This window comes from Carassius gibelio, chromosome B2 (genome assembly GCF_023724105.1).
Source record: "Carassius gibelio isolate Cgi1373 ecotype wild population from Czech Republic chromosome B2, carGib1.2-hapl.c, whole genome shotgun sequence".
NCBI classification, from domain to species: domain Eukaryota; kingdom Metazoa; phylum Chordata; class Actinopteri; order Cypriniformes; family Cyprinidae; genus Carassius; species Carassius gibelio.
Window position 1 is genome coordinate 16,044,454 of NC_068397.1, and position 23,739 is coordinate 16,068,192.

At 38.6% G+C, this 23,739-nt stretch overlaps 3 protein-coding genes across 4 annotated transcripts; 1 reads left to right on the plus strand and 2 right to left on the minus strand.

The window, feature by feature from the left end:
* The first annotated feature begins 490 nt into the window (after positions 1-490).
* On the plus strand, positions 491-5,888 carry LOC127951402 (angiopoietin-related protein 4-like). The gene is made up of 7 exons (XM_052549277.1): positions 491-1,094; positions 1,732-1,842; positions 1,939-2,026; positions 3,740-3,853; positions 4,032-4,127; positions 4,403-4,681; positions 4,770-5,888. The coding sequence occupies exons 1-7, from the start codon at positions 588-590 to the stop codon at positions 4,952-4,954; spliced, it is 1,380 nt and encodes a 459-aa protein (XP_052405237.1). The 5' UTR covers positions 491-587; the 3' UTR covers positions 4,955-5,888.
* A 2,366-nt stretch (positions 5,889-8,254) lies between these two features.
* On the minus strand, positions 8,255-12,663 carry LOC127951690 (calponin-2-like). 2 transcript variants are annotated; one of them, XM_052549714.1, is made up of 7 exons: positions 12,457-12,663; positions 11,681-11,802; positions 11,509-11,575; positions 11,154-11,291; positions 10,947-11,063; positions 10,651-10,797; positions 8,255-9,803 (listed from the first exon to the last, which is right to left on the minus strand). In XM_052549714.1, the coding sequence occupies exons 1-7, from the start codon at positions 12,511-12,513 to the stop codon at positions 9,534-9,536; spliced, it is 918 nt and encodes a 305-aa protein (XP_052405674.1). In that variant the 5' UTR covers positions 12,514-12,663; the 3' UTR covers positions 8,255-9,533. The 2 variants fall into 2 exon arrangements, with proteins under 2 accessions (XP_052405674.1, XP_052405673.1); XM_052549713.1 differs by having other exon boundaries at positions 10,947-11,291; positions 12,457-12,639.
* A 4,449-nt stretch (positions 12,664-17,112) lies between these two features.
* LOC127951435 (mediator of RNA polymerase II transcription subunit 26) lies at positions 17,113-23,560 on the minus strand. Its single transcript, XM_052549325.1, has 3 exons — positions 23,194-23,560; positions 19,576-19,650; positions 17,113-19,124 (listed from the first exon to the last, which is right to left on the minus strand). Exons 1-3 carry the CDS (start codon positions 23,263-23,265, stop codon positions 17,496-17,498), a joined length of 1,776 nt encoding a protein of 591 aa, XP_052405285.1. The 5' UTR covers positions 23,266-23,560; the 3' UTR covers positions 17,113-17,495.
* Between the last annotated feature and the right edge of the window lie 179 nt (positions 23,561-23,739).

Genomic DNA, 23,739 nt, shown 5'->3' on the forward strand with positions numbered 1-23,739 from the left:
TATATTCTCTCTCTAAGCTACATAACACATATATATATAGTTTTCTATGTAATGTATATTTTATAAATGCCCACTATTTGGACATTTAAAAGGACAGGATGCACCAAACTAAAAATAATTCACATTTGATTTGTGAGATTTAATATGTCTTTTACAATTTAATAGTCTCAGTAGGAATGTTTGTTGGAATTAATGTAATGAAAATGTTAATATAAATATAATTAATCAATGAAACCACCGACTAAACATCAATATAAGTCCACTTAAAAACATAAATTGCTCAATATTAATAAAATCTTTATTTTTTTTTTTACAATCATTCTGGTTGCAACCGAGTCCATTCTTACATCATGGTCCACATTCGAAGCAAATATGGTTAAAGGGGAGGAGGTTGAAACCTGAGCAGACTCACACACTCCCCTCCAGATGGCCAACCAATCAGAACAGGCTAGACGGCTCAGAAAGGGTATAAAAACAAGTTAGCCTTTCAACCACATGAGCCTGTGCTCTTAAGAATACTGGGACAGCAAACTAGTCTCTACTACAAGTCAGAATAACCAGACAACCACAGACACAAAACAAGCAAAATGAAGGTAGCACTTGCAAATCTGCTATGCATCACAGTCTTGGCGAGCTCCGGGACGAGCTTCCCGCTGGAAAGGAGAGGAGCCGCTACTGGAAAAGAGAAGAGAGTTCAGTATGCAGCATGGGATGATGTTAATGTGCTAGCACATGGGTTGCTGCAGCTAGGTCAGGGTCTTAAAGAGCATGTGGACAAGACCAAAGGCCAGGTGAAAGACATCACCATCAAGATGAAGGTCTTCAACGTCACCATATCCGAGCTTGGTAAGCTGACACAACGTCTTCAAGAAGACAGCGAGGCGCTGAAAGCAAAAGCCCAGAGTCTGGAAGAACGTGAGAACCTGCTCCTAAACGTGTCCATGGATCTGCGGCAGAAGACAGAAGAGCTGCTCAAAGACAGGAAGAAGGACCATGAGAGGATGAACAAGCTGGAAGAAAAAGTAGATGGCTTGATGCAAGGAGAGGGGTTAGAAGCTGCCCAAGGCAATTACAGCGATGCTCGAACCATTCAGGTAGGTGAAAAAAAAAACTCATTTCAGGGTTAAAAGAATGTGAAGCATATTGTCTAGGATTTTTACCTTAGGCTAACAACATATCTGCCTGATATGCATTGTAGTGTTTGGTTGTGCATTTGCATATATTTCTTAAAATCATATTCTAAATACTTCAGTTAACTTATCAATAATTATTTGGTTAGGTTTATGTGGATTTAAATAAAAACTGCATTTCCAAAAGAGCACAAAAGGCACTCATGCAGTGAACCCAAGAGCCGTGTAGTACGTGCAAGGTAGCAGCTGTTCAAACAAACAAAGTGTCATAGCCTTCTGACCCTAAGGAAAGTTTGAAGTGTGTTAACCTTCGCCCTTGATATATGTCTCAGCAAGAAACAAGCTTAACGGAAACTTAAGTGTTTCATACGCATGCACACGCGTATAGTTTCTCAATGTCTGCAGCTTCGCGAGTTCATGTTACTGTAACAAAAAAAAAAAAGAAAAAAAAAAAAAAGCTGTGTATAAAACCGGTTATACTGGAAAATAGGAACTTAATTGTCAACAACTCTATGATTGTCGTTACGGTCTACTGAGGTTAGGAAAATGTCATGTATTGAGTGTGAATAAAGACGGACCGCGAAACTATTTCTGATTTCAGTGGATGTTGGAGGCGCAAAATAAGCGCATTGATGATCTGGTCGAGCGCATCAAGCAACAGCAAGAAAAACTGGATAAACAAAATGTTCGCATTCGGACCCTCCAAAACCAGGTAAGAATACTACAAAATAAAATATAACGTAACTATGAAGTAGTGTGATGTCGATATATTAATATGACTGCAAACTAACCCATAATATTCATGTAGATTCATTACAGCGAGCGGTCTTCTCTCAAACGGAAGGAGGATGACGTCCATCTGAACGAGAGCTCTGAACAGCGAGATTCACCTGTTGGTAAGTCAATTCATTATTATGCTTTTACACCATAAATAATATATATATATATATATATATATATATATATATATATATATATATATATATATATAGTGGAGAAAATACACAAAACTTACTAAGACACACAAAATCTATATGCTGGCAAAAAGAAGTAATTAATTGTTCCATTCACATGATGAATCTGCCTTATTACACAGTCTCTGATCATTCAAATACACACAATAATATAACTGGATCCAAAAAACATACAAGAGGAGGTTTTGCTCTTTATCAAAAACATGCTGACACTTGTGCCACTTGTTTTGCTCCTTTTAGTTTTGTAATGTTGATGGAATATGTCAAGTTAGGGAAAAGATCTGGAAAACATATGGGAAATGTCTTATGGAAATAAGTCTCAACATTTCAAAAATTTAAGTATGATATTTTTAGAATATTTTAACACTGTGTGTGAGGGTTGGAAATGGAATCTCCATTTCAAAGCAATGACTGCTTCTAAGTAGGTGAAAGTTGAACCTAGCAGAACCACATGGGCGTGAACAGTCATCCAAATGATCGCAATAAAGCCTCTCATGGCGAGTTCTGACATCAGAGGGATCCAAAGAATGCTTGAAAAAACAGTTTCCCTGGATGCCTTCCAATTGTGTGAGAGTTCATCAGTCTTGGGCTGTGTTAACTCAGGGTCACAAGCATTCAGAGATTTGTTTCAAATCTGGCCAAAAGCAAAGGGAGGGATTATTTTTTTTCAGATATAGTATATCATGTACCTTAGATTAGATTTCCTGGCAGTAATCCACTGAAAATCATGTACAGAGTGCATATTTTTGGACCATGAACTTTATACAGATTTTCCCAGTTGTGTGGTGATCCCTCCATTCTGAGATCACCCAGAAAATGTGTAACCTTTACCCTAGATCTGTCAGAGCCAGACTATCCCACTTAAACCCCCCCCCCCCCCCCACACACACACCTCTACTCGCCCACACAGATCACCCCTTTTATTGTAGTCAATGAGAAGTGTGTCAGACTAAAGAAGACCACTTCACTTAAAACCATATGTTTTGATCCGTCTCTTTCTCGCATCTCACAAAGTCCCTTGAGGTCCTATGCAATTGCTCCTCAAATAGCAGCAGCAGCAGCTTCGGCATTCCCCGATCACTCGCTGCCCATGCGTTGTGATGTCATCAGTGGAGTGCTGTGCACGTGAAGCAGGCGTGGAGGGTTGGACTAAATGGGGCAGGGGGAAGGAAAATATTGTAGCTCTACTGAGGGATGTCTCTGCTTGGGAACTGGGGGAAAGGTCATGTTTACACCCTCTGTGTTGCAGCCAGGTCAGAATTCACATGTGAAACTGCCTTTTTTAGGCAGATGTTTGCCACACTTGTTTGAGAAATATATGTCAGTGTGTACACAGAATGCTCTTTTGGACCAGTGTGAGATTTGTTTAATAACAACACACCAGATGACTTGGACTATTGCCCCTGGGGTTCAAAACAAACTCCCTGTTGGCTTTTGGGTTCTTGGGTGGCATGTTCAAAGTTCTTTGTTCTAGATAAAGTCTAGTTCACCATTAACAATGTGATCACCTTTTACCCTAGACGTGTGAACAATTTCCATTTAGTGCCAATTTTAAAATCCCTGTTTGGATACAGGCTTGGGTGAAGGTCATTTGCAGACATCTGAACATTTTTGTGTTGTTTTGGTGTGTTTCAGCTATGGCTTCTGACTGTCATGAGTTGTTCCTGAGGGGTGAGACCACAAGCGGGCTGTACACAATCCAGCCAACTGACTCTGAGCCTTTTGAGGTCTTCTGTGAAATGACAACTGGTGAGTGGGCGAAAAACAAAATTTCTGCCGCTTTTATTTGTCCATTTATCTCACATATCTCTTGAAAGAGCATCTATGGCTTCTTTGTTCATAAACCCCATTGGATATCGCCTCCCCATCCCCCAAAGCATCACTCAGAACAGCTTGTAATCCTCTTGTTTTGTGCGTGTATTCACAGAAGGAGGATGGACAGTCATCCAGAGACGCCGAGATGGATCGGTAGACTTCGATCAACTTTGGCAGGCATACCAGACTGGCTTTGGGAGCCTAAATGGTAAGAATCTAAAGTGAACTGACTTCATTTTGCATATGACCAACAGGCGCTGAGCAAATAGCCACATCTGTCAGTACTCATTGATTAAAGCATAGAGATTGGCTTGTAGAGTGGCAGATTAAGGATAGAGGATAAGATCAATCCTGGCTAGAGAGGAATCTTGTATCCCTAATGTCTTTAAATGATTTAATTGCATAGTGACTAAATCTCCTGACCTATTCCTAGACCAGAGTCCACTGAGTCTCTTAAATATCTCTCTTAAATGTCGCTTTCAGGCGAGTTTTGGCTTGGCCTGGAGAAGATCCATTCTGTGTCCAAGGGTGGCAACTACATCCTCAAGGTGCAGTTCTCTGACTGGCAGGGTGAAGCTCAGACCATTAACTACCCTATCCGTCTGAACGGCAAGGAGAGCAACTATTCCTTGCGCATTCTGGGGAGTCCCACCGGGAACCTGGAGAGCTCTCTGTCCACCGAAACGTCTGGAGTGCCCTTCTCCACCCGCGACAAAGACAACGACCAAAAGAATGACCTCAACTGTGCCAAACAGCTATCAGGTAACATCATGATGCCATGGGCCATAAAAAGGTATTTCTATGTGGTAGACGTTGTTGTTCTAATTGGTTTCTATTTTTGGCTTTCCAGGTGGTTGGTGGTTTAGCAATTGCGGTCGCTCAAACCTGAACGGCAGATATTTTATTACACCTGCACCAAAGCAAAGGCACCAAAGAAAGCAAGGGGTGTTCTGGAAGACCTGGCGCGGCCGCTACCACCCACTGAAAACCACCACCATGATGATTGCACCCGCCGAGATCGAGAACAAGTCATAGAGGACCTCTGCTGAGACCCTAACCAATGATATGGGTGGAGAAACCACCATTCGTAACCTGTCAAAATAACATGTTGGTGCTGTAAAAGTCTAAAGCTCTGTTATGAGTGTCTTTGTTAGAACAGACGCAGTCTGAATTATGAATGTGGTGGACACTCAAAACCCAGTCTGCACAAAAATAGGCTCTTTTAATTAGAACTAAATGTGCCTGGAGCTCTGCAAGCAGCAGCATGTTTTATATGGTGCAGGCCACTGTAAGGATCTGCTACATGTTTAGACAAATCTGGCAGGGTGACGTCAAAAGACCTTATGTTTAAGCACCATTGCAAGCACTTTCCAAAGCTAAAAAGCTTGTGGAAGAACTTAACCTTGCCACTAAAATATGGACCAAATAAGCTATATAAGCTTGAGCCAGTACTTTTGAGAATGCTTAATGTAAAGGCACTGTTTATCTTAAGGCATTATCCACAGACATGCATTAGTAGATCTGGAGAACATTGAAAGTTCATTGCCTGTGAATTAATTTCAAGTATCTAAAGGTGGAAGCTATTTTCTAGTACGCACAAACTGTTTTCCAAAAGCTTAAATGATCTGAGACTACTTGTGAATTTTCCTGTTTTGAAATCAAATGAGGAGTTCCTGTGGAGATTAATTTTCTCAGTCACATTGACTGCCTTTATATGTCTATAGCTGTCACTTCCATGTAAATAAGAGAAATACACATTTTCTTTGTAGCGTTTCCTCTGTATTTTTGCCAACTTTTAAAGGTCATGTTCTGGTTTTCATATTATTTAAATGTTGTACAAGCAATCATTATGTATTTCTTTATCTTTCAGCCTATAATTTATGTTTTCCAAAAAGTAAAGCATTTTGCTATTGTTTTTTATAAAAGATGTTTGGTCTTGAAGAGACCAATAAAGACTTTATTTTAAAAACTGTCAGTTTCAGTGAAGTTCTTGCATTAAACCACAAACGTAATGCAAAGTGAATGAGCTTGTTTAGATCAAGTAAACATACGCAGCTCCTTTCAGACCTGAGGGTTAAATGCATCTACACGCTCCTGAGACGGCAGGTGATGCTGGAATGTCCTGACGCTGCTCAAGCTTGCTCAGTGCCCTAGAGACAAGAAACATGGCAACTAATAAAATTCAGCAGATGGCTGCAAATATACTTAAAAGTCATGCATACTGTTGAACTGCTGTTACTTCCATTATTGAGTCAACTTTTTATTTATTTATTCTGAATTAAAGTAAAAATTACTATGTCCTTGAATGTTCCCACAGGAGTGATGCCATATGGTCTTAATCACACGTGAACCTTACTTAGAGGAAATCAGCTTATTCTTTTGACTTGACTTTAAGTAACTATTTGCATTGGCTTCCAAGTGTCACATTCAATCTTTCACACCTGAGAAATTCTTAACGTCCCCAATCGTCACTAATGTGCTTTCAGTTACTTACTCCAGATGAGTTTAGTGTATTTAACAGTCAAATGCTTTTATGGATTAAGAGTTATCATTTCATGTGTGATAAGATATTGTGTAGACAAACAGAAACAAACAGAGTTTTCTGACAAGCACAAAATGTGTTCCGGGTCTACATGCAAAATCTTGCTTAATAATAATGACAGATGCTTTTGACCTTCACAGACTTAAAGGCAACAAGATAATGTACTTTATATTGACAAAGACCATATGTCAAGTAGAACTGACAATGTGAAACAAGGTCACTGTATATAGTTGCTTCAAGTTATTAAGTGCATTCTAGCCAACTGAAAACTAGGCCACTGCACAAACATAAAGACATGTTTCATTATATAACAGCCATTATGTTTAGCCATTATGGTTCTTAAAGCTTCATTCAAGAGTCATCCTGACCGTTAATACCATTAATGTATTGTTACTGTATTAAGAACCACTGGAGCCGAACATTACCAAGAAAACTGACAGATATTATTCAGTTGAATGACAACTTCGATTATCATTAATCCTGATGACTACTCAGTATTCACCCTTTGCTGGTTTGTATTTTTATTTTATTTTAAATCTGTTTTGCATTTCACTAAAAGCCATCATACAATTTGCTACCAACATCTGATGGAGCAGCATTTAAGATGAAAATTATATAAATACAAATCAATCCATCCATCAACATAAAAAATAATAATAAATTCAAATAATTAAGGCGAAAAAGACATAGGGCTTAGGAACACAAATCATATTTTGATAAATGGGAGAGAATTTTGAAACACAATGGATGCCAATGGTCACCAAAACTGTTTGGCTCTTATTCTTCAAAATACTTATTTTGCATTAAAAAAAAGAAAAAAAAAGAAAAGTAATATTTGTATAATATTTTATGTATGGCAGGTGGAGCTTCAGTCTACCTGCTTCAACAGGAGTCATGAAGATAAATCAATCTGGAGTTTGAGGAGGTTAGCGGCGTGTCAACGTGAAATGTAGCATTTCATTAGCAGGAAGACATTCATTTTGACAAGCGCACAGCAGACCTGTTTGAGGAGAGGCACAAGTAAGGAACTAAAAGCACAAATCTCCACATGTGAAGACAAAGAGAAGTTGTAAAAACAAATTGCAACCTCAGGCAGCAAAAACTGGAGCGAACTGCAGCGCCATCTGGCGCAAGCGACCAAAACAAAGTATATTGACAGAGTAGTTTGCAGTTAAATATATTTATAAAAACTCTAATATTTAGAATTGTTCAACTATTTTACAAGCCCTCTATAACAAGGTAACCCTTATTGAGTGGGTTTAATTTAGGCTACTTCTGCATCCTGTTTTTGTACACCTTTCACAGACCATTTGTTAAAGAGAAAACAACAGCAAAGAGTTGAAATATTGAAGCATATAATATTTTTTATAAAACAATAATTAGCTGCTTTATAATAGCCTATAATTGTAACTTGATATGGTGTAGCTCATGGTGTCATTCTCTCTCATTACCAGATGATGGCAGTATTATGTATTTTTTGTACAATTTTAGACCATTTGTGAGACGAGCTCTCTTTCTCAAATCCAAAGATCATGCTACACCATTAGAGATATTAGCAGTACCTTCTCCAGTATCAGAGTATATACTAAAACATACATTTTAAGCTGACTCAGCACTGATTGATTATTTGATTGACTTGATCATTGATCCAGGATTGCAAAATAAGACTTTGGTTTAAAAGATTGTAAGTGTTCCTCTTGCACAGGTCTGAAGATTACATACTTGCTTGGTTTCATTTTCATGTTTTCGGAGAGCAAATGTCTGTAAAATGAATGAATCCTGACGACAGTAAGTGCTGTTCATCATCTTTTATTATGAACCCAGTTTTTAATACATCCATCTAACAATCTTATTCCATAAGAAAAGTTAAAAACAAGTGTAAAGCATACACGGAGCGATGCATTTGTGAGACTTATCTAAGCAGACCTAAAATTTCCAATGTCTAGTACAAAGAGTCATTTGGAATGAGAATAAATACGGTGGGGGAGAGGAAAAAAAAAAAAAAAAAAAAATTAGTGAATCCAGTTCCTAAAATGTTCAGGCTCACAACATAATACTTCAATTTCCTTTCACAATACTATAAATCCAAAGAAAACAAGACAAGCTCCAGTTGTTCTGGCTAGTAGAACTGTAAAACATCTGATGAGAATATGAAACACTAATACAAAGATGAACTCTTTAAAACACATTACAGATAGCGTGCGTGACAGAGTGTAATATAGAACAAACCACATTCATCTCCTCTAATTAAGTGAGGAAGTATAATATTTATAAGTGTTAAAAGCAGAAAGTACTCCAAAAAAAAAAAAAAAAAAAAAAAGTGCTGAAAAGATTAACCTTTTTGTGCATGTCAAGAATGTGCGCTCACTTTCTAGCCTAAAAAAAATAAAAAAAAAGTTATTAAGTTAAAACAAAAGGACCATGTAACTACAGTAAAGGTTTGTCTCCTATAAACCCTCACCATTTTAACTTTGAACTGCAACAAAGATTCAAAAAAAAAAAAAACAAAAAAAAAAAAACCAACAACTCAACTGACAAGAAAAAGTAATTTTAAACCCCTGAACATGTTCAAATAATGAATCAGGCTCACGTAACAATATTCCTCATACATACTTAATCAGATTTCTTCACAACAGCTTGATTAAAACAGAGTAAAAGAAAATAAAAAAAATTGGGATTGTGAAAATAACCCCCGTCATACTTGCGTTTAACAATAGAGATCAGCATTTTTACCAAACATTAAAAAAGTATAAAATAAAAATGACAGTAAGCAAATACTACATATTATAGTGGCCGTGCAATTAAATGACGGTCACTTGAACCATGTAAAATACAAGTATCAATACACATAAGACTTAACTGATATGTTGTGTAGGGCGCTCACCTTAAATAAAAAAAAAAAAAAATGTACATTTAAAACATAAGTGATACGTTTCATATTGGTCAATTTCACCACTCTCCAACATTTGGCATGCTCACTGTGGTGTAATGGAATGCTTTGGGTCTTTTGGTAGCAAGAAAGCATCAGCTTCCCATTAGCTTCTTGAGACTCATTGCCTGCAATTGGTTGATTCAGTAATCTTGACCATCATCCTGGTAACCCTGGTAGCCCTCGTCTTGGTAATCCACATAGCCAGCGTCAGCTTCTCCGCTTGCGCTGGGTGCACCTTTGGGGCAGTATTTGGCATCATAGATCTGACGGCCAAGCCCAAAATTCTGCCCGCTCTGGTTGGCGCCTTGAGCAAAGCCCATTTGTAGAGACATTGTGGAGTTGTCACACTTGTCAGTGCCTAATTTCTGGTCGTAGATGGCACGACGGGTTCCTGGAGCAGTCATACCAGACTATACAGATATAACAGATTGGGATTATATTATTATTCTTGCATTTAGTGACATTTCGAAATAGCTTATCGATCCATTTCATAATTTCCAATGTTGTACAACACTCATCTAATTTATTAGTTTCAGCTTCATTTCAGTTAATGAAAACACGGAATACAAATGAGATGGGCAGAAAGAGCAATACGTTTTGTGTTTGACATATAATATTTCAATTAGCTTTTAGCACTTCATCTTAAATATATTGCATTTTAAGTTTAGTAACCATTCCAAAACAGTTGTTTTGTGTGTGTTTTTTTTTTTTTTTTACATTTGTTTCAGTTTAACTTTTTAATCTAGTTAATTTCATTTCAGGCTAATGTCCAATCAAGTTATTTTTTATTTATATATATATACTTTTATTTATAAAGTATATAATATACTTTTGTAATTTTGGTTCTTCAAACATTTTACACCAGTTAGTGGCCTAATTTGACCAATTTATTTATTTATGCTCTTCTGAATAAAAAAAATAAATAAATAAAAATCCACACAACTTCTCATTTAGACGTAATTTTTTTAGCTTTAGTATTTTTGGTACTTCAAACATATATTTTACATCAGTTACTGGTCTAATTTCCTTAATTTGTTACGCTTTTTAGAAGAAAAAACAAATTAATATTATAATAAAATATTAATTTTCATTGAGATGTAATTATGTTTGAAGTACTAATACTAAAGCTAAAAACAACTGTACGTCAGTTAATATTTATATTTCTGCATAATTTCAATTGTTTTAATCAGTTAACAATGACACCACTGATCAGAATGATTAAGCAATATCATGGGACACAGGGAGGGTAGTACTTACTTGGCTAGCACCCTTGTTGGTGCCCATCTGCAGACTGATGGTTGAATGGTCCATTGGTGGTAAAATGTGTGATTTGGGATCATACAGGTGTCTTCTGGTACCATAGGCATTCATTCCAGCTTGACTTGCACATTTATTTGTTCCCATCTATTAAAAGATATGCAAGTGAACTACAAACATCATGGTACTTTCCAGGTTTAGCCGGATCAGTTTTGCGTTTTGAACGGCAAATAATTGTGACTCATATTCAGATGGGCTTTTATGATCAAACTTGGTCATGTAAAGTTTACTCATACCTGTAATCCAATGACACATTGTCCGGCTTTCATTTTCTCCTCATCAAATGCCCTCTCCTGTCTCTCTGCATACTTCACTCCAATGTCTACACTCGAGTGGATGCCCTTGGTTTTAGCCTGTAAACACAGGGAGAATCTCTTATTATAGACCGAAATATCAGCGTTAGGCTGTTCTCCTGTGAAATTATAGGATTCGACAGGGCTTACCATGCCAGCAAGAGCCAGGAGGGTGGTCTGAACCTGTGTCATGTTTCCATTCTCAAACAGATCATTGGCTTCAAAGATATCGTGAGGCTTGAGCCCGTATGTGGTGATCGCTTTAATGAAGTTGGTCAGGTTCTCCAGCTGCAACAGAATAAAATAGCTGAATGCAAATGGACAAAATAGATAACCTTCTACAAGAGACAAACAATCCTATCAGAGATTTAGAAAAACACAAGAAACAACTACGTAAAGAAAAAAAAAAAGTTCAATGTCACAACATCAAAAGTTCAATGACTGTATGACTTTACTAAAGCGTTCAGGAATAAACATTTTAGAGAAGTGGAAATGGTCAGCTCACCTGATGCCAGTTTTGTGAGGATTGGTTGATCTTTTTCACTGACCCTGGCCGAAGTTTGTTTATGAGCCTTTAAGGAAACATCAAGACCTCAAGGTTACGCAAGGTTATGTTGTGAAATTACCTTTGAAAAGACATGGTAGGCCACGCGGAAAACCCTAAGACACAAACTTACTCGCAGAGTATGACACCGTTTTTTAACCCTTTCTGAAAGTCATCTCCAATTGAGCGCCCAGTAACATCCTCGATCCAAATTCGTAACTCTTCCTCTCTCTGCGGGTCATATTTCTGTGCAATCTAATGGGGAAAAAATATGGCATTGATTAATAAAAAAAAAAAAAAAAACACACACTACAATCAGACTATAATACAGCTCTATGCTCATTTCAATAAGAAATTACCCCATGATATATAAAGTAACATGTAGGTGAATGAGATTACATTTATGACTTAATATAGTCAAACACCAAAATAAGGAGATTTAAGGCCTAACACCATAAATCTGTCTATCTAGCTTACGTATAGACTGCGAACTCATACTAGGGTGCTAAAATCACATCAACCACCACAGGAAGAGGACTGTAATCCAGCAGCAGCTTCATTGAGAGCACAAGCTGTGTTTTACAGGCCAGATCACAATGACATATTTGAGCACTGGAGGCAACGCCCCAAGAGTTCTTACAACTTTCTTTGCGGTTTCCGCAACTTCTTTTGCGTTTTACTTGCTTTAACTTGACAGCCAGTTGCCATCAAATAATATAGTGAAATATGCATTAGAAGCATGATTGATATTTAACCTTGTATCGCAACACGTGTGTTACGTTAACACTACATGCCGTTTAAGAAACATTTGTTGATACGCTTTAGAAATATCACAATAAGACGGAGCGATTTCTAGTGCTGTGTTTTAACGAATGTTTTTTAAACTAGTTCGTTAATTATCCCACGTACCTTGCTTTTCACTTCCGCTGAAAACCCGTATGCTGGACCTCTGTTGAACTGCGACATTGTGTAATCTACAAGAACAGCCAAAGTTGCAAAACAGATTTTCGTGAACCGAAAGAGGACTTCGGATGAAGTCTGATAGTTTTGTCTGCTTTACTTTTTTTAGCTCAAGTAGATCCAGAACTTCCCTTCGGTTATCTCGCCACCAATGAGAACGCGCGCTCAGTGCAGACTCCGCCCCCTTTTTCCTTCTTGGCCTTGATTGAAAAACACCATATATGGCACTAAAGTACCAAATTCCTTTACAAATGGGAGTATCCCTGTGTCCATCCTGGTATTCCAAACTCGCGGGAGCTGAGGAATGAGTCAAGTCTGTGAATAAGGCAGGCTACTGAATGATGTCACTAGCATTCAGAAAATATTTTTCTGAAATGCTGAGGAAGCAATGCAAGACTTGAATAAGGAACTTGGCCATCCAAGATGTAGATGAGTTTGTTTCTTCATCAAAACAGAAATTCAGCATTACATCACTTGCTCAACAGTGAATCATCTGAGTGAGAGTGCAAACAGCTGAAAAAAATCACAATAATTCACAACTCAGGTCAATCCATCAGTAAATGTTCTGTGAAGTGAAAACTGTTTGTATAAATACAAATACTCCATTAAATAATTGTAACTTTAAACCATCACTTCTGGCCAAAGCAACAGTCCATTTACCTTAATAAGACTTCCCCAAGTGGAAAAGTCCATCCATTGTGGGCCATCTCATCAAACTCTAACCGACATATTTGTTTAGAACTGTACTGGACTGTTTCTGCTTGTAAATGTTGCTTAATCTGTGCAAATTTCTCTCCCAATTCAGAAAATACAACCTTTTCAAAGCAGAAAGGACAATTAGGATTGGAGGACTGGAAGCAACTGGTTAAACACGTCTTGATGGAGTTGTCTATTACAAACACACAGCTTTTCACTTCACAAGACAGAAATTTAACTGATTACTTGTGGATTATTGTGACGCTTCATTGCTGAGTATGTGCATTGGTGAGTAAGGGATGTAATGCTACAACCCCAGTTCCAGAGGAATTTGGACATTTTGGACAAAAATACAATAAAATCAAGAATCTGTGATTTGTTTATTCTCTACTACAAACCCTTTTATTTAACTGACAAACGTACAAAGAAAACATTTCCTAAGTTTTCACTGACCAACATAATTGTATTTTGTAAATATGAACAAATTTTGATATTGACGGCCGCAACACATTCCAAAAAAGTTGGGACAGAGGCAAAATAAAAGTTAACAGGTTACAGAATATCCACTTAAAACTAGTTTTAAATGGTTCACAGTAAGCACAGGTGAATTTGGTAATGGGTCAAGGTATTATGTTTGCTATAAAAGGAGCATCTCAGTCTTTACAAGCAAAGCTGGATCATGGCTCATCACTTTGTGCCAAATTTCAGTGTCAAACAAATCAAAAATCACATTTCGCAATGCAACATTTTGGTCTTTCACCAACTACCACATGTAATATTGTGAAAAGATTCAGGGAATCCTGAGAAATCACAGTACATGTTTGGCAAGGCAGGAAACCTTAGGCAAATGTGCTTGACCTTTGAGCCCTCACTGCATCAGAAACCGTTGTGCTGCAGCGTTAAATATAGCCAAATGGGCTCAGGAGTACATCAGAAAACTGCTGTCACTTGAAACTCTGTTACTCTCGGTCTAGGAGAAAGCTATACATCAGTTCAACGCTGCTGGGTTCTCTGGGCCACAGCTCATATCAGATAGTCAAAAAACAGTGGAAAGGTGTGCTGTACTCAAATTAAACCACATTTCAGCTTGTTTCTGGGAAAATGGATTTTGAGTTCTCAGTCCCAAAGACCAAAGGGACCATCCAGACTTTCATCAGTGACAGAAGCAAACGTCTGTAATGGTATATGAGTGCATCAGTGCAAATGGCTTGGGTGACTTGCATATGTTAGCATTGACATGGAAACATCATATGATAGCTGTACAGATAAATATCCTGTTGTCAAGATTATGTCTTTCATGGGAAGTCCATGGCTATTAGATCAAGACAATGCCAGCTCTCATTCTGCATGTGCTACAACAAAGTGTATTTGCTAAACTGACCTGTCTGCAGTCCAGATCTGACTCCTATTGAAAATGTATGACCAGTCATGAAAAGGAGAATCAGATAACGACAATCAGACTGCTGAGCATCTTAAGCCACCAAAATCAAAATTTTTCATATTTACAAAAATACATTTGTTGGTCAGTGAAAACTTTGGAAATGTTTCTTTGTACTTTTGTCAGTTAACAAAAGTTAAAGAGAATGAACAAATCAAAGATTCTTGATTTTATTGGATTTTTACAAAACGTCTCTGGAATTGGAGTTGTACATTCCTCATTTTCAGCAGAAATGTACCTGTTGCAATGAAGAAACATACTCATACATCTTAAATCCTCTGAATGTGAAATATTATTTTACATGTTGCCTAAAGGCCTGTTCACAGAAAGTTAACTAATCATAATTACACATGGTGTCCATTCCGAGGCTCCATAACATTTATATTTTTGTTATAAGCAAGCTACAATTGACGTCATCTGCCATTTTAAATGCTGAAGCTCTTCAAATTTCAGTGGATTCTGATTCAATCAACTGGGAAAAAAATCTTTCTGAAAGTGAATACCATGATATTGACATTATTGTTAAAGCTGTGGTGCTAAATTCCTTATTCTAACATTAGAATGATAATTAGTGATCTTTGGTATAAATTTTGGTGTGTAAGAGGCCACTCAAACAATGCCTTTTTACAATGTCACATCATGCACAAAATGCTGCAAGATGCACAAGTTTAACAGACAAACGTGTCTGTTTTTCACAGCAAACATATGTTCTGTGTGAACACAAAATTTCTGTTGGGTTCAGCAGAAGAAAGTAAACCAGTCAGGTTTGGAATGACATGAGGGTAAACGAAAGAATTTTCATTTTGGGTGAACTATCCCTTTAAAACAAGGTTAGGTATGTGTGTATATGCAACACCTCATGGTTAGCTTCATTAAAAAGGGGGTTTCCATGACACACCATTCAAGCAAATGATAAGACTCAAATAGCAACTTGCATAGGGAACGCAACAGTTTGTTTAACAATTGATTGATTTAGCACTACAAATAATTTCCTGAAAATGAAACAATACCATTAAATTACATATTTCCCTCTCATGAACATGTCAAGTCATGTACGTTTGGGACAAGTAACCTTGATGGAAGAAAGGGTACCATGATGCAAAGAGTTTTGATCATTTTATTTTTTCGAACAAACGAGTGATGTTAAACACTGAACAAATATACCGATCATAAATGATCAAAGAAGTCTCTCCTCTAGTTTTAAATTGCAAATTATATTTGCAATACCCTAACCAAGTGTTGAGCTCTTAGATGTCCTTTGCTTCAAAAAACAATGCATATCCCTGGAATATCTGACATGGTTTTAAGAAAACATATGCTGTACTTTTGAAACCAAGTGAAGCTAGAGGAAGCCTTTCCAAACTTTTTCCATCAAAGGCACATTGGTAGGACGAAGGTAGCAGAGCACACAGTGTTTGCAAGTCGGCAGCAAATTGGTTTCACCCCTTCACAAGACTCTCGTCTTCAAAACAATGGCAAGGCATTAAAAATAATATTGAATAGAAAAAAAAAAGAAAAAAAAAGAAAAACTATGATCAATGATGTCAAACTGAAAACACTGAATGAATAATAGCACCACAACCTATAAATCTAGGTCTATAGATGCCAGCGAACAGCAACACAAATGATTGGGACTTCCATTCAGAATGCTTCGCTTCCTCCCAAATTAATTACATTCACACTTAAAAAAAAAAAAAAAAAAAAAAGACTACTTAGAAAGGTTTTACATGGATTGCAAGAACTATGTACAGACAAGCAGGATAACGTGCATATTTATTGACACATTTATAGCACAATGCGTCCATATGAGAAAAAAAAAAGACCACATGGCAGATGCCAAGAGGTGTTTCCTTCTGTACCTCCTAAACAAATCTAAATGCCATACATTCACTAAGGCTCTTCAGATAAGAAAGTCATTGTTGAATGGTTTCAGTAAGGCAAACAATATCTAAAAGGAATGGTAACAAGTATATTTCCAGCATATTAACATTTTCTTGCTTTCCTGTCCTCACAGTATGAAGATGAAAAGTAGCACCCTCTCTGGCCATTCGCTGCGTTTTCTTCTAGCACATGAATACTTTCTCTTTATCGACATATTTATCCATGTTTTTCTTTTTACAATTATCTAGGCAAACAGATTTGTTTAAAATATTGTTTTATTTAACAGATCTAAAAATAGATTGCTTTTCTCTCATATGAAAATCACATTTAAATAAACCGAAAAAGTAATGTTAAGCGAGAAATGAAGGAATGGAATGTCGGTATCTACTGCAATTAGCACGCGTACGTGAGAGCCGATGTGGGAAACAAATGTATTTATATATGCCTCATGTACATCACAAATAAGGGGACAAATGTGTGATGCGAACAGAAAAGCCTCAAACATATCTGCACATCTTAGTGGATAAGCTTCAGCTAGAAAAAAAAAAAATGGAAACCAAAAATGGTCAAATAAATAGATGAATACATGATAAGAAACTTTTATAATTTATTCTGTGTCACATAAAGCTTTTTGTAACTGCCAAAAAACGTTCTCGACTTGCTTTTAAACACATCTGTACTGCTCAATGCTTGCTCAGACCCTCCTATTCACACATTGTGCAAGAACTGGCCCAGTGAAATCCCTGCGAGCCGTTATATACAACCTTTGTTTGCAAATTCTCGTTGGTAGCAGCACATTACAAACAGGACGCCACTTCAGCTCCTTCTTGTGGAAAACTGATCTCGGAACAACCGCTGTTGGTTCGTTCTTTACACCTGTAAGATGAACCTAGTACAGAGTGACGAGGAGAGTCGCTTCGATCTCCTTCGACTCACAGTGGGAACATTGAAAACTTTTCCAAGCCCTGTTCTCTCAGTCTAGGCAAACATATGGCAGGATGTTCAATTTACTCTCATCGCCGTGAGGATCCAACGATATACACTCTGTCCAATCAAACCAGGCTCCCTTGGTGTCATAACAACCGTTCACGCCTGGCCAGTGTTCGTTGTGTATTCTTAGAAGGTCCTCGTTCGTTACGTCCCGAGTCATCCCGGGTAGTTCCATTGTGGAGCTGCTCGGTACTAAAGCGTGCGTTTCCCGTAACTCTTTGACGTCGTGTTCCTCTCGCTTCAAATATTCATTCATGAAAAAGTGTGCCCCATGCGTCTGTGCTCCAGAGGATGTGAGAACGTTGCTCTGAAGGTTAAGGTATGACTGAATGATTTCATTTCTGGACAGCTCTTTCCAGTTCGTCTGTTGAAAGGGGTTGGGAACTGACGTAGGGGTGTTTTGCTGTGGCATCTCAGTCCTCACCGAAGGCTCTGCGATTGGCGGGCCTTGGCACTCTACATCATGGTGGGATTCTTTCGGAGTGAGGGGCTTAATCTGTCCGGTCACCGGGTCGAACGTCAACCTACGCTCTTTTAAACGCACAGGTTTGGTCCTGTCCTCCGAGGACTGCCCCTGAAGATTTACTGTGTAGTCTCTGGGTCTGTATTTCTTCCGCTTTTTGCCTTCTGAGTTGGAGGTCGCTCCCTCCCGCTCACTCTTGGTCTCTGTGCACTCCAAGCTGTGTGTGGTGATCGGGGAGTTGGAAAGCGGCTCCAGTGTTGCAGTGCTGTGTGGGGGCTGGGAGAGTCTACCTGTCGATCTGTACAAGTGCATCGTGCCTTCCAGCCCCACAGATGATGGACCGTCGCTGATGCACACCTGGGCCGGCGACGTTAAAGGCTGCAGCGTGGGCAAAGGAGAGGGCACTTGGGCTGAATTCTGAGCCGGGCTCGAGAGAGTCCCTTTTGGTGCATATGTTGAAGCTCTCTTGGCCATCGTTTCATGCATCACACTGCGCGGACTCGAGGAGTACCGAGGGCTTTTGGGCTGAAGCTGCCCGCCTCCATCCATTCTCGCGTGCTGCTGTAACACTGACGTTTTGAGTAAGGAGGAAGTGCTAGGTAGTTTGGTAAGCCCCGGAGAGCTCGGATGAGGCTTCACAGCGTTGACAGGGATTTTGTTGTGCCTGTCATTCTCAAGGTGCTCCATGCGGATTCTGTCAGACGGTACATCGTCATCTTTATCCGGGAGAGTCTCTGGGCTCCCCCTAATTCCATTTATAGGTGGGGAAGAGGAATATATTGGCTCGTAAAGGGACGTCTTTGTTATTTTGGCTGGCAGATGCGGACTATCCCTTTGCTCCCCCCGCCGTTTTCGGCTGGTGGATTTCTCTGCCTTTGGGGAGTAAGTGTTATGGATGTCATTTCTGGTTTTGAGCTCAGGAGCGACTTTGCTTGGAGGGGGGACCGCAGGAGGCGTGTCTGTCCGGCAGGGGTGAGAACCGCCATTGGCAGAACCCGGGACATTTGAGGCTCCTCTTGCCGGAGTGTCACTTTGGCCGGGCTCGATCAGCTTCTGCCAGTTCCGGAGGAGTTTCTTGGCACGTTTGGCAAGGTCCTCATCCTTTGTTTTCTTTCTCACATCATTAATCAGCTTTCCCAAGCGGGTTTCCTGCATTGGAAAGGATACATCAGATAAAAGTCTTCATAAAAAACATTTTTCTGCAAACTAATACCATGCAGTGTTAACAAAGAGTAATGAAGGATGAGATATTATCTGGCTCTTAAATATGACATTTTCAGGTCCAAACGCTAGATCCCAACAACAAAACAATAAATGGTGCTAATACATAATCATAGTGTTCTTTATACTACCAAACAAATCATTATTCTAACCTTTATTTCCATAAAATCTTAGTAAGCCAGGGATTTATCTTTTCTGAATTGTTAAAATATTGTTGTTTGGAAAAAAAGTGAGCTATAAACAGTGTACACCATGTCCTTAAAAGGACAGTAAACACTCTTGAAATATAGTAGCGACTTGGACCCGAAAAGAGTATTTGATAGGTCATATCTTAAGCAGACTAATATATCATTGGTGATCAGTGCACATTTTTACCAACCTCAAGTGCTTCTTTGGTGATAGGATATTTCTCCAAATTGGTAATAACATCAAGAACTGCAACCATGTTACAGATCTGTTCAGGAAGACAGACAATTTATCATATAAATCAGATATGACAAAACAAAATGTTGTGTAAGATAAGGTACAGAAGAATCTTGGAATCATGTTCTAAAGGCAGTAGGCCCAGGCGATGAAACTGTAGCGATATTCATTGACCTTCTTGGATATTGATATAAAGCCCATGAGATGCGCCTAATTGTCTCCCGAGGCCACTGGAGGGTGCAATGAGCAAAATAATGAAGCACGTTTAAAGAATACTCCACCCCAAAATGAACATTTTGTCATTAATGACTTACCCCCATGTCGTTCCAAACCCGTAAAAGCTTCATTCGTTTTCAGAAATCAATTTACGATATTTTGGACAAAAACCGGGAGGCTTGTGACTGTCCCATATACTGCTAAGTAAGTTAAACTGTCAAGGACCAAAAAAGTATGAAAGACGTCATCAGAATAGTCCATCTGCCATCTGTTTTTAATAATTCCTCTTCTCTGTTTCTCTCCACATCATCGTAGCGCAAGTCAATGGGACAGTCACAAACCTCCCAGTTTTCATCCAAAATATCGTAAATTGAGTTTTGAGATTTGAGAATTAAGCTTTTACGGGTTTTGAACAACATGGGGGTAAGTGATTAGTGCCAAAATTTTCATTTTGGGGAGGAGTATTCTTTAAATGTGCTGCATTATTTTGCTCATTGTGCCCTACAGTGGCCTCGGGAGACAATTAGACGTATAAAGATAGAAAACATAAAACATTAGAAATTACATGTTTAATTTATTTTGTGTTGGACTGTTAAAACAAAAACTATTTGTTGTTTGTCTCAAATTGTGTTATAATAAAAATACAGTGGCTAAATAAAAAAAATCTATTGCTTTTTGAATTAAAAAATTTAAATTTTTGATACCGAACGATATGAAACATATCATTGATACTTTTTTACTATATAGTCCAACCCTAGCAGGAGTGTTCAAACTCAAGACTGGATTACACTTCATAAACTTTGCTAGACCTTTTCTCTAATGTAATGGCAAAGTCAAAGCTAGTTGCTGAAAGTCAGCCTCCAGATTTTTACATTTCACAGAAAATGCCGATGAGCGCGGTCTTTTTTAGCACCAGACAATGACTCCTTCCAGTCAGGCTATATCAAATGATTTATATTTTAAGATTTTAGAACACATTTTATTTGTCACCTAGCGTCTCCTAGCAATGAGGTGCATGTTTCTGCATGAATTTCAGAAAGACGCACAGTCGTTTAGACCGTATTTACATTAGGCTTTATGGTTCATGTCCCCGAATTCCGATTTTTCCTCCCATGTGGCACAGGTTGTGGGATTTGGTCCATAAGCAGGAAAAAAGCACAAGGATTCCAATATTCTCAGACTGGTTTCAGGCCTCATTCATATGTTTGTAAAATTGTCATTTTGTAAGAACTTCACACAAATAAATTTTTGTGGCCCATTAATATGTCATGACAGATCACTGTATTGCCTCAGTTCAAGCAGCACGTGGACGGATCGTCTTTTCATATTTACTTAAAGCGTGAAATAAACATAAATGCATATCAGAACTTATTTTATTTCAACCGCAGAATGGCGTCAATACTAGGGCTGCACAATTGATCAAATGCAATTATGTGCATCTTGTCAGTAAAGCTAGTTCTGTGATCAGTAGTAAATCTCCATCACATGCTTTCAGACAGAGCAGCATTTACTACAGAGATGTAGTTCACTGACAAGCTATCCAAAACTGCATTCATAATCACAGACCTATTTAATCGCGCGATTATGAAAGCTTTTTGAACAGTGAACTGTAGCCATTTAGTAAATGCTGTTCCATCTGAAAGCACATGAAAATAATATATTTAATAACATGTTTTTATTCCAAACTCACTTCATAACATCAGTCGAGTTTTGTCTGTTGGAAATGGTGGATTTGGCGTTATGATTGGTCAGATCACCTGTCAATCAAGCTCTTTGCGAAGGGTCTACTGGGCTGGTTTTGTCTTGCATACCTTGCAACCTATCAGTACATCTACCCTGGGATGTTTTGCCAATAGTTTAATGTAAAAGCAGATCTCTGATATGGGTCACTTTTAAAAGATGCAAGCTAATAGTCAAAAAAAAAATCAGACAGTCAACAAATCGAAAAAGAACTGGAGTGCAAATACACCCAATTTTTTATGTAAACATTTACGAAGTCAGCACATGTATGATACCTAGGGTTTAAAAAAATCTGTAGTAATTTTGTAAAAAAAAAAAAAAAAAAGTGTAGTGTATTCCAGACTTTAGCTATAAAGATTATCACTTGAAGATGCTCAGTGTCTCCAATATAAAGAAATGAAATAAAAAAACACACTGACACTTGCCAAACAAAATTATGTTTCCACACTCTTCTGTCAGACATAAAATATTAAGACAGAACAGATGTACTATAGCTTATCAGTAACAATTTGGTGCGACATACACAGCACCTTTCTTTTAGAGTGAGTTTTGAAGAAGTCTGAACAACTTTTAATCCTTAACCTACTAATTTAACCCCAAGAAACTATGGATTTCGATTATTTTAATTTTTTTACTAGTCAAACAACTCCCAAGAGAATACATATATAATCAAAATGTGAAGTAAATGCAATCAAACATCTTGTGCGCCGACCAGTGTTTATTTACCATAAAATCTCCAGTGAATGCAAACTCACTAAAACCCTAAAGTTGGGAATATTTATTGTAACTGCAATTACACTGATTGATTATTTCCCTCAAGCTCCTCGTTTATATGGCGAGTTGTTAGTCTAGTAAAACATTCAATGTGGCTGTCACATTTTCCAGGCAGCCAGCAGGTTAGCTCTAGTCAGGTCTGCGTGCCCAGTTAGCACAGCAACGTAGCCGGAACAGCTACCAGCTGTGTGCTCAGGTTACTTCTGTCACACACACACACACGACAGCCAAAACCACAAATACATGACTGTTTGAAGGCATAGACAGAGCTTTAATCTCTCTTGGTGATTCAAAATCAAGCTAACTCACTACTCCCAGCATGGAATCAAATGCTAGCGCTTTGCTAATGCCACTGTTGTCAGCTAACCACAAACACCGAGCTCATATTACCCAAGATATGCCGTTAATAAGCAGGAAACAACAGACAATGTTCACTGGCGGCATTGGATATGCTGCTAAACTTACAAAACAAGCCGATAATTATATAAATCTGCTCCAAAGCTCAATAGCTGATAGCTTGACATGAAGCAGCTAGCGAGCTTCCCACAACATGTCATCGGTGTCTGATCGCAACATGTACCTTAAATCTAGGTGGATGCATCTAAAAATGCCCTTAGTGTATGATAATGTTTAAAAAAAACAGGGTTATCTCGCGGCTGTCGGGTGTTCTGTTAGCGTAGCGCGGGGTAAATGTGTCTCCGTCAGTTAGCGGACTGCTAACGGGAGTTCCACATCTGTTCTGCCGCACACTCAGACGCTCGACGCGGCGCGAAATAAGGCTCTAACTGTGTCGTGTCTGGGAAAAGTCAGCTTTGGTCGGCAGGAGAGCGAGCGGGTTACTCACATTGCTCTGGCTATCGATGGCCTGCAGCAGCCGGTCTCTCATCTGCTGCGGGGTTGCGGAGGCCGTTGTCATTGCCTGCTCTGTGCGAATCGGCCGACGGGGGAAAAATCCTCCGGATTCAAGGGCTTAATGGACTGCAGGAACTCACAGGCCTCTCTGGAGGACTGAGAAGTGGCGGAACCACATGTTTCTGATGTGATTGTTGGCTTGAGAAATTGTCTGTGTGTGCGTGTTCAGTTGGGAGATTAAGGTTCGACGGTTGTCGTGTCTCTCCGCCTCATTTCGTCGAGCGCTCTCACCGATCTCATGAACTCCACTGGATCAAAACCTCGGGCCCGCTGCATTATGGGAGAGCGCGACGCCGCGTGACGCCATCACGCTGGTTCAAATCAACTCAGCAGACAAACAATAAAGATGCAGAACACATACGGCTATTAGAACATGACAATCAACACAGCAACTTCTGTTGTTTTTCAGAATTTTGAAAGTTGTATATATTAAATATTTGCACATGATATAAACAGCACTATGATAAATATCCATAAT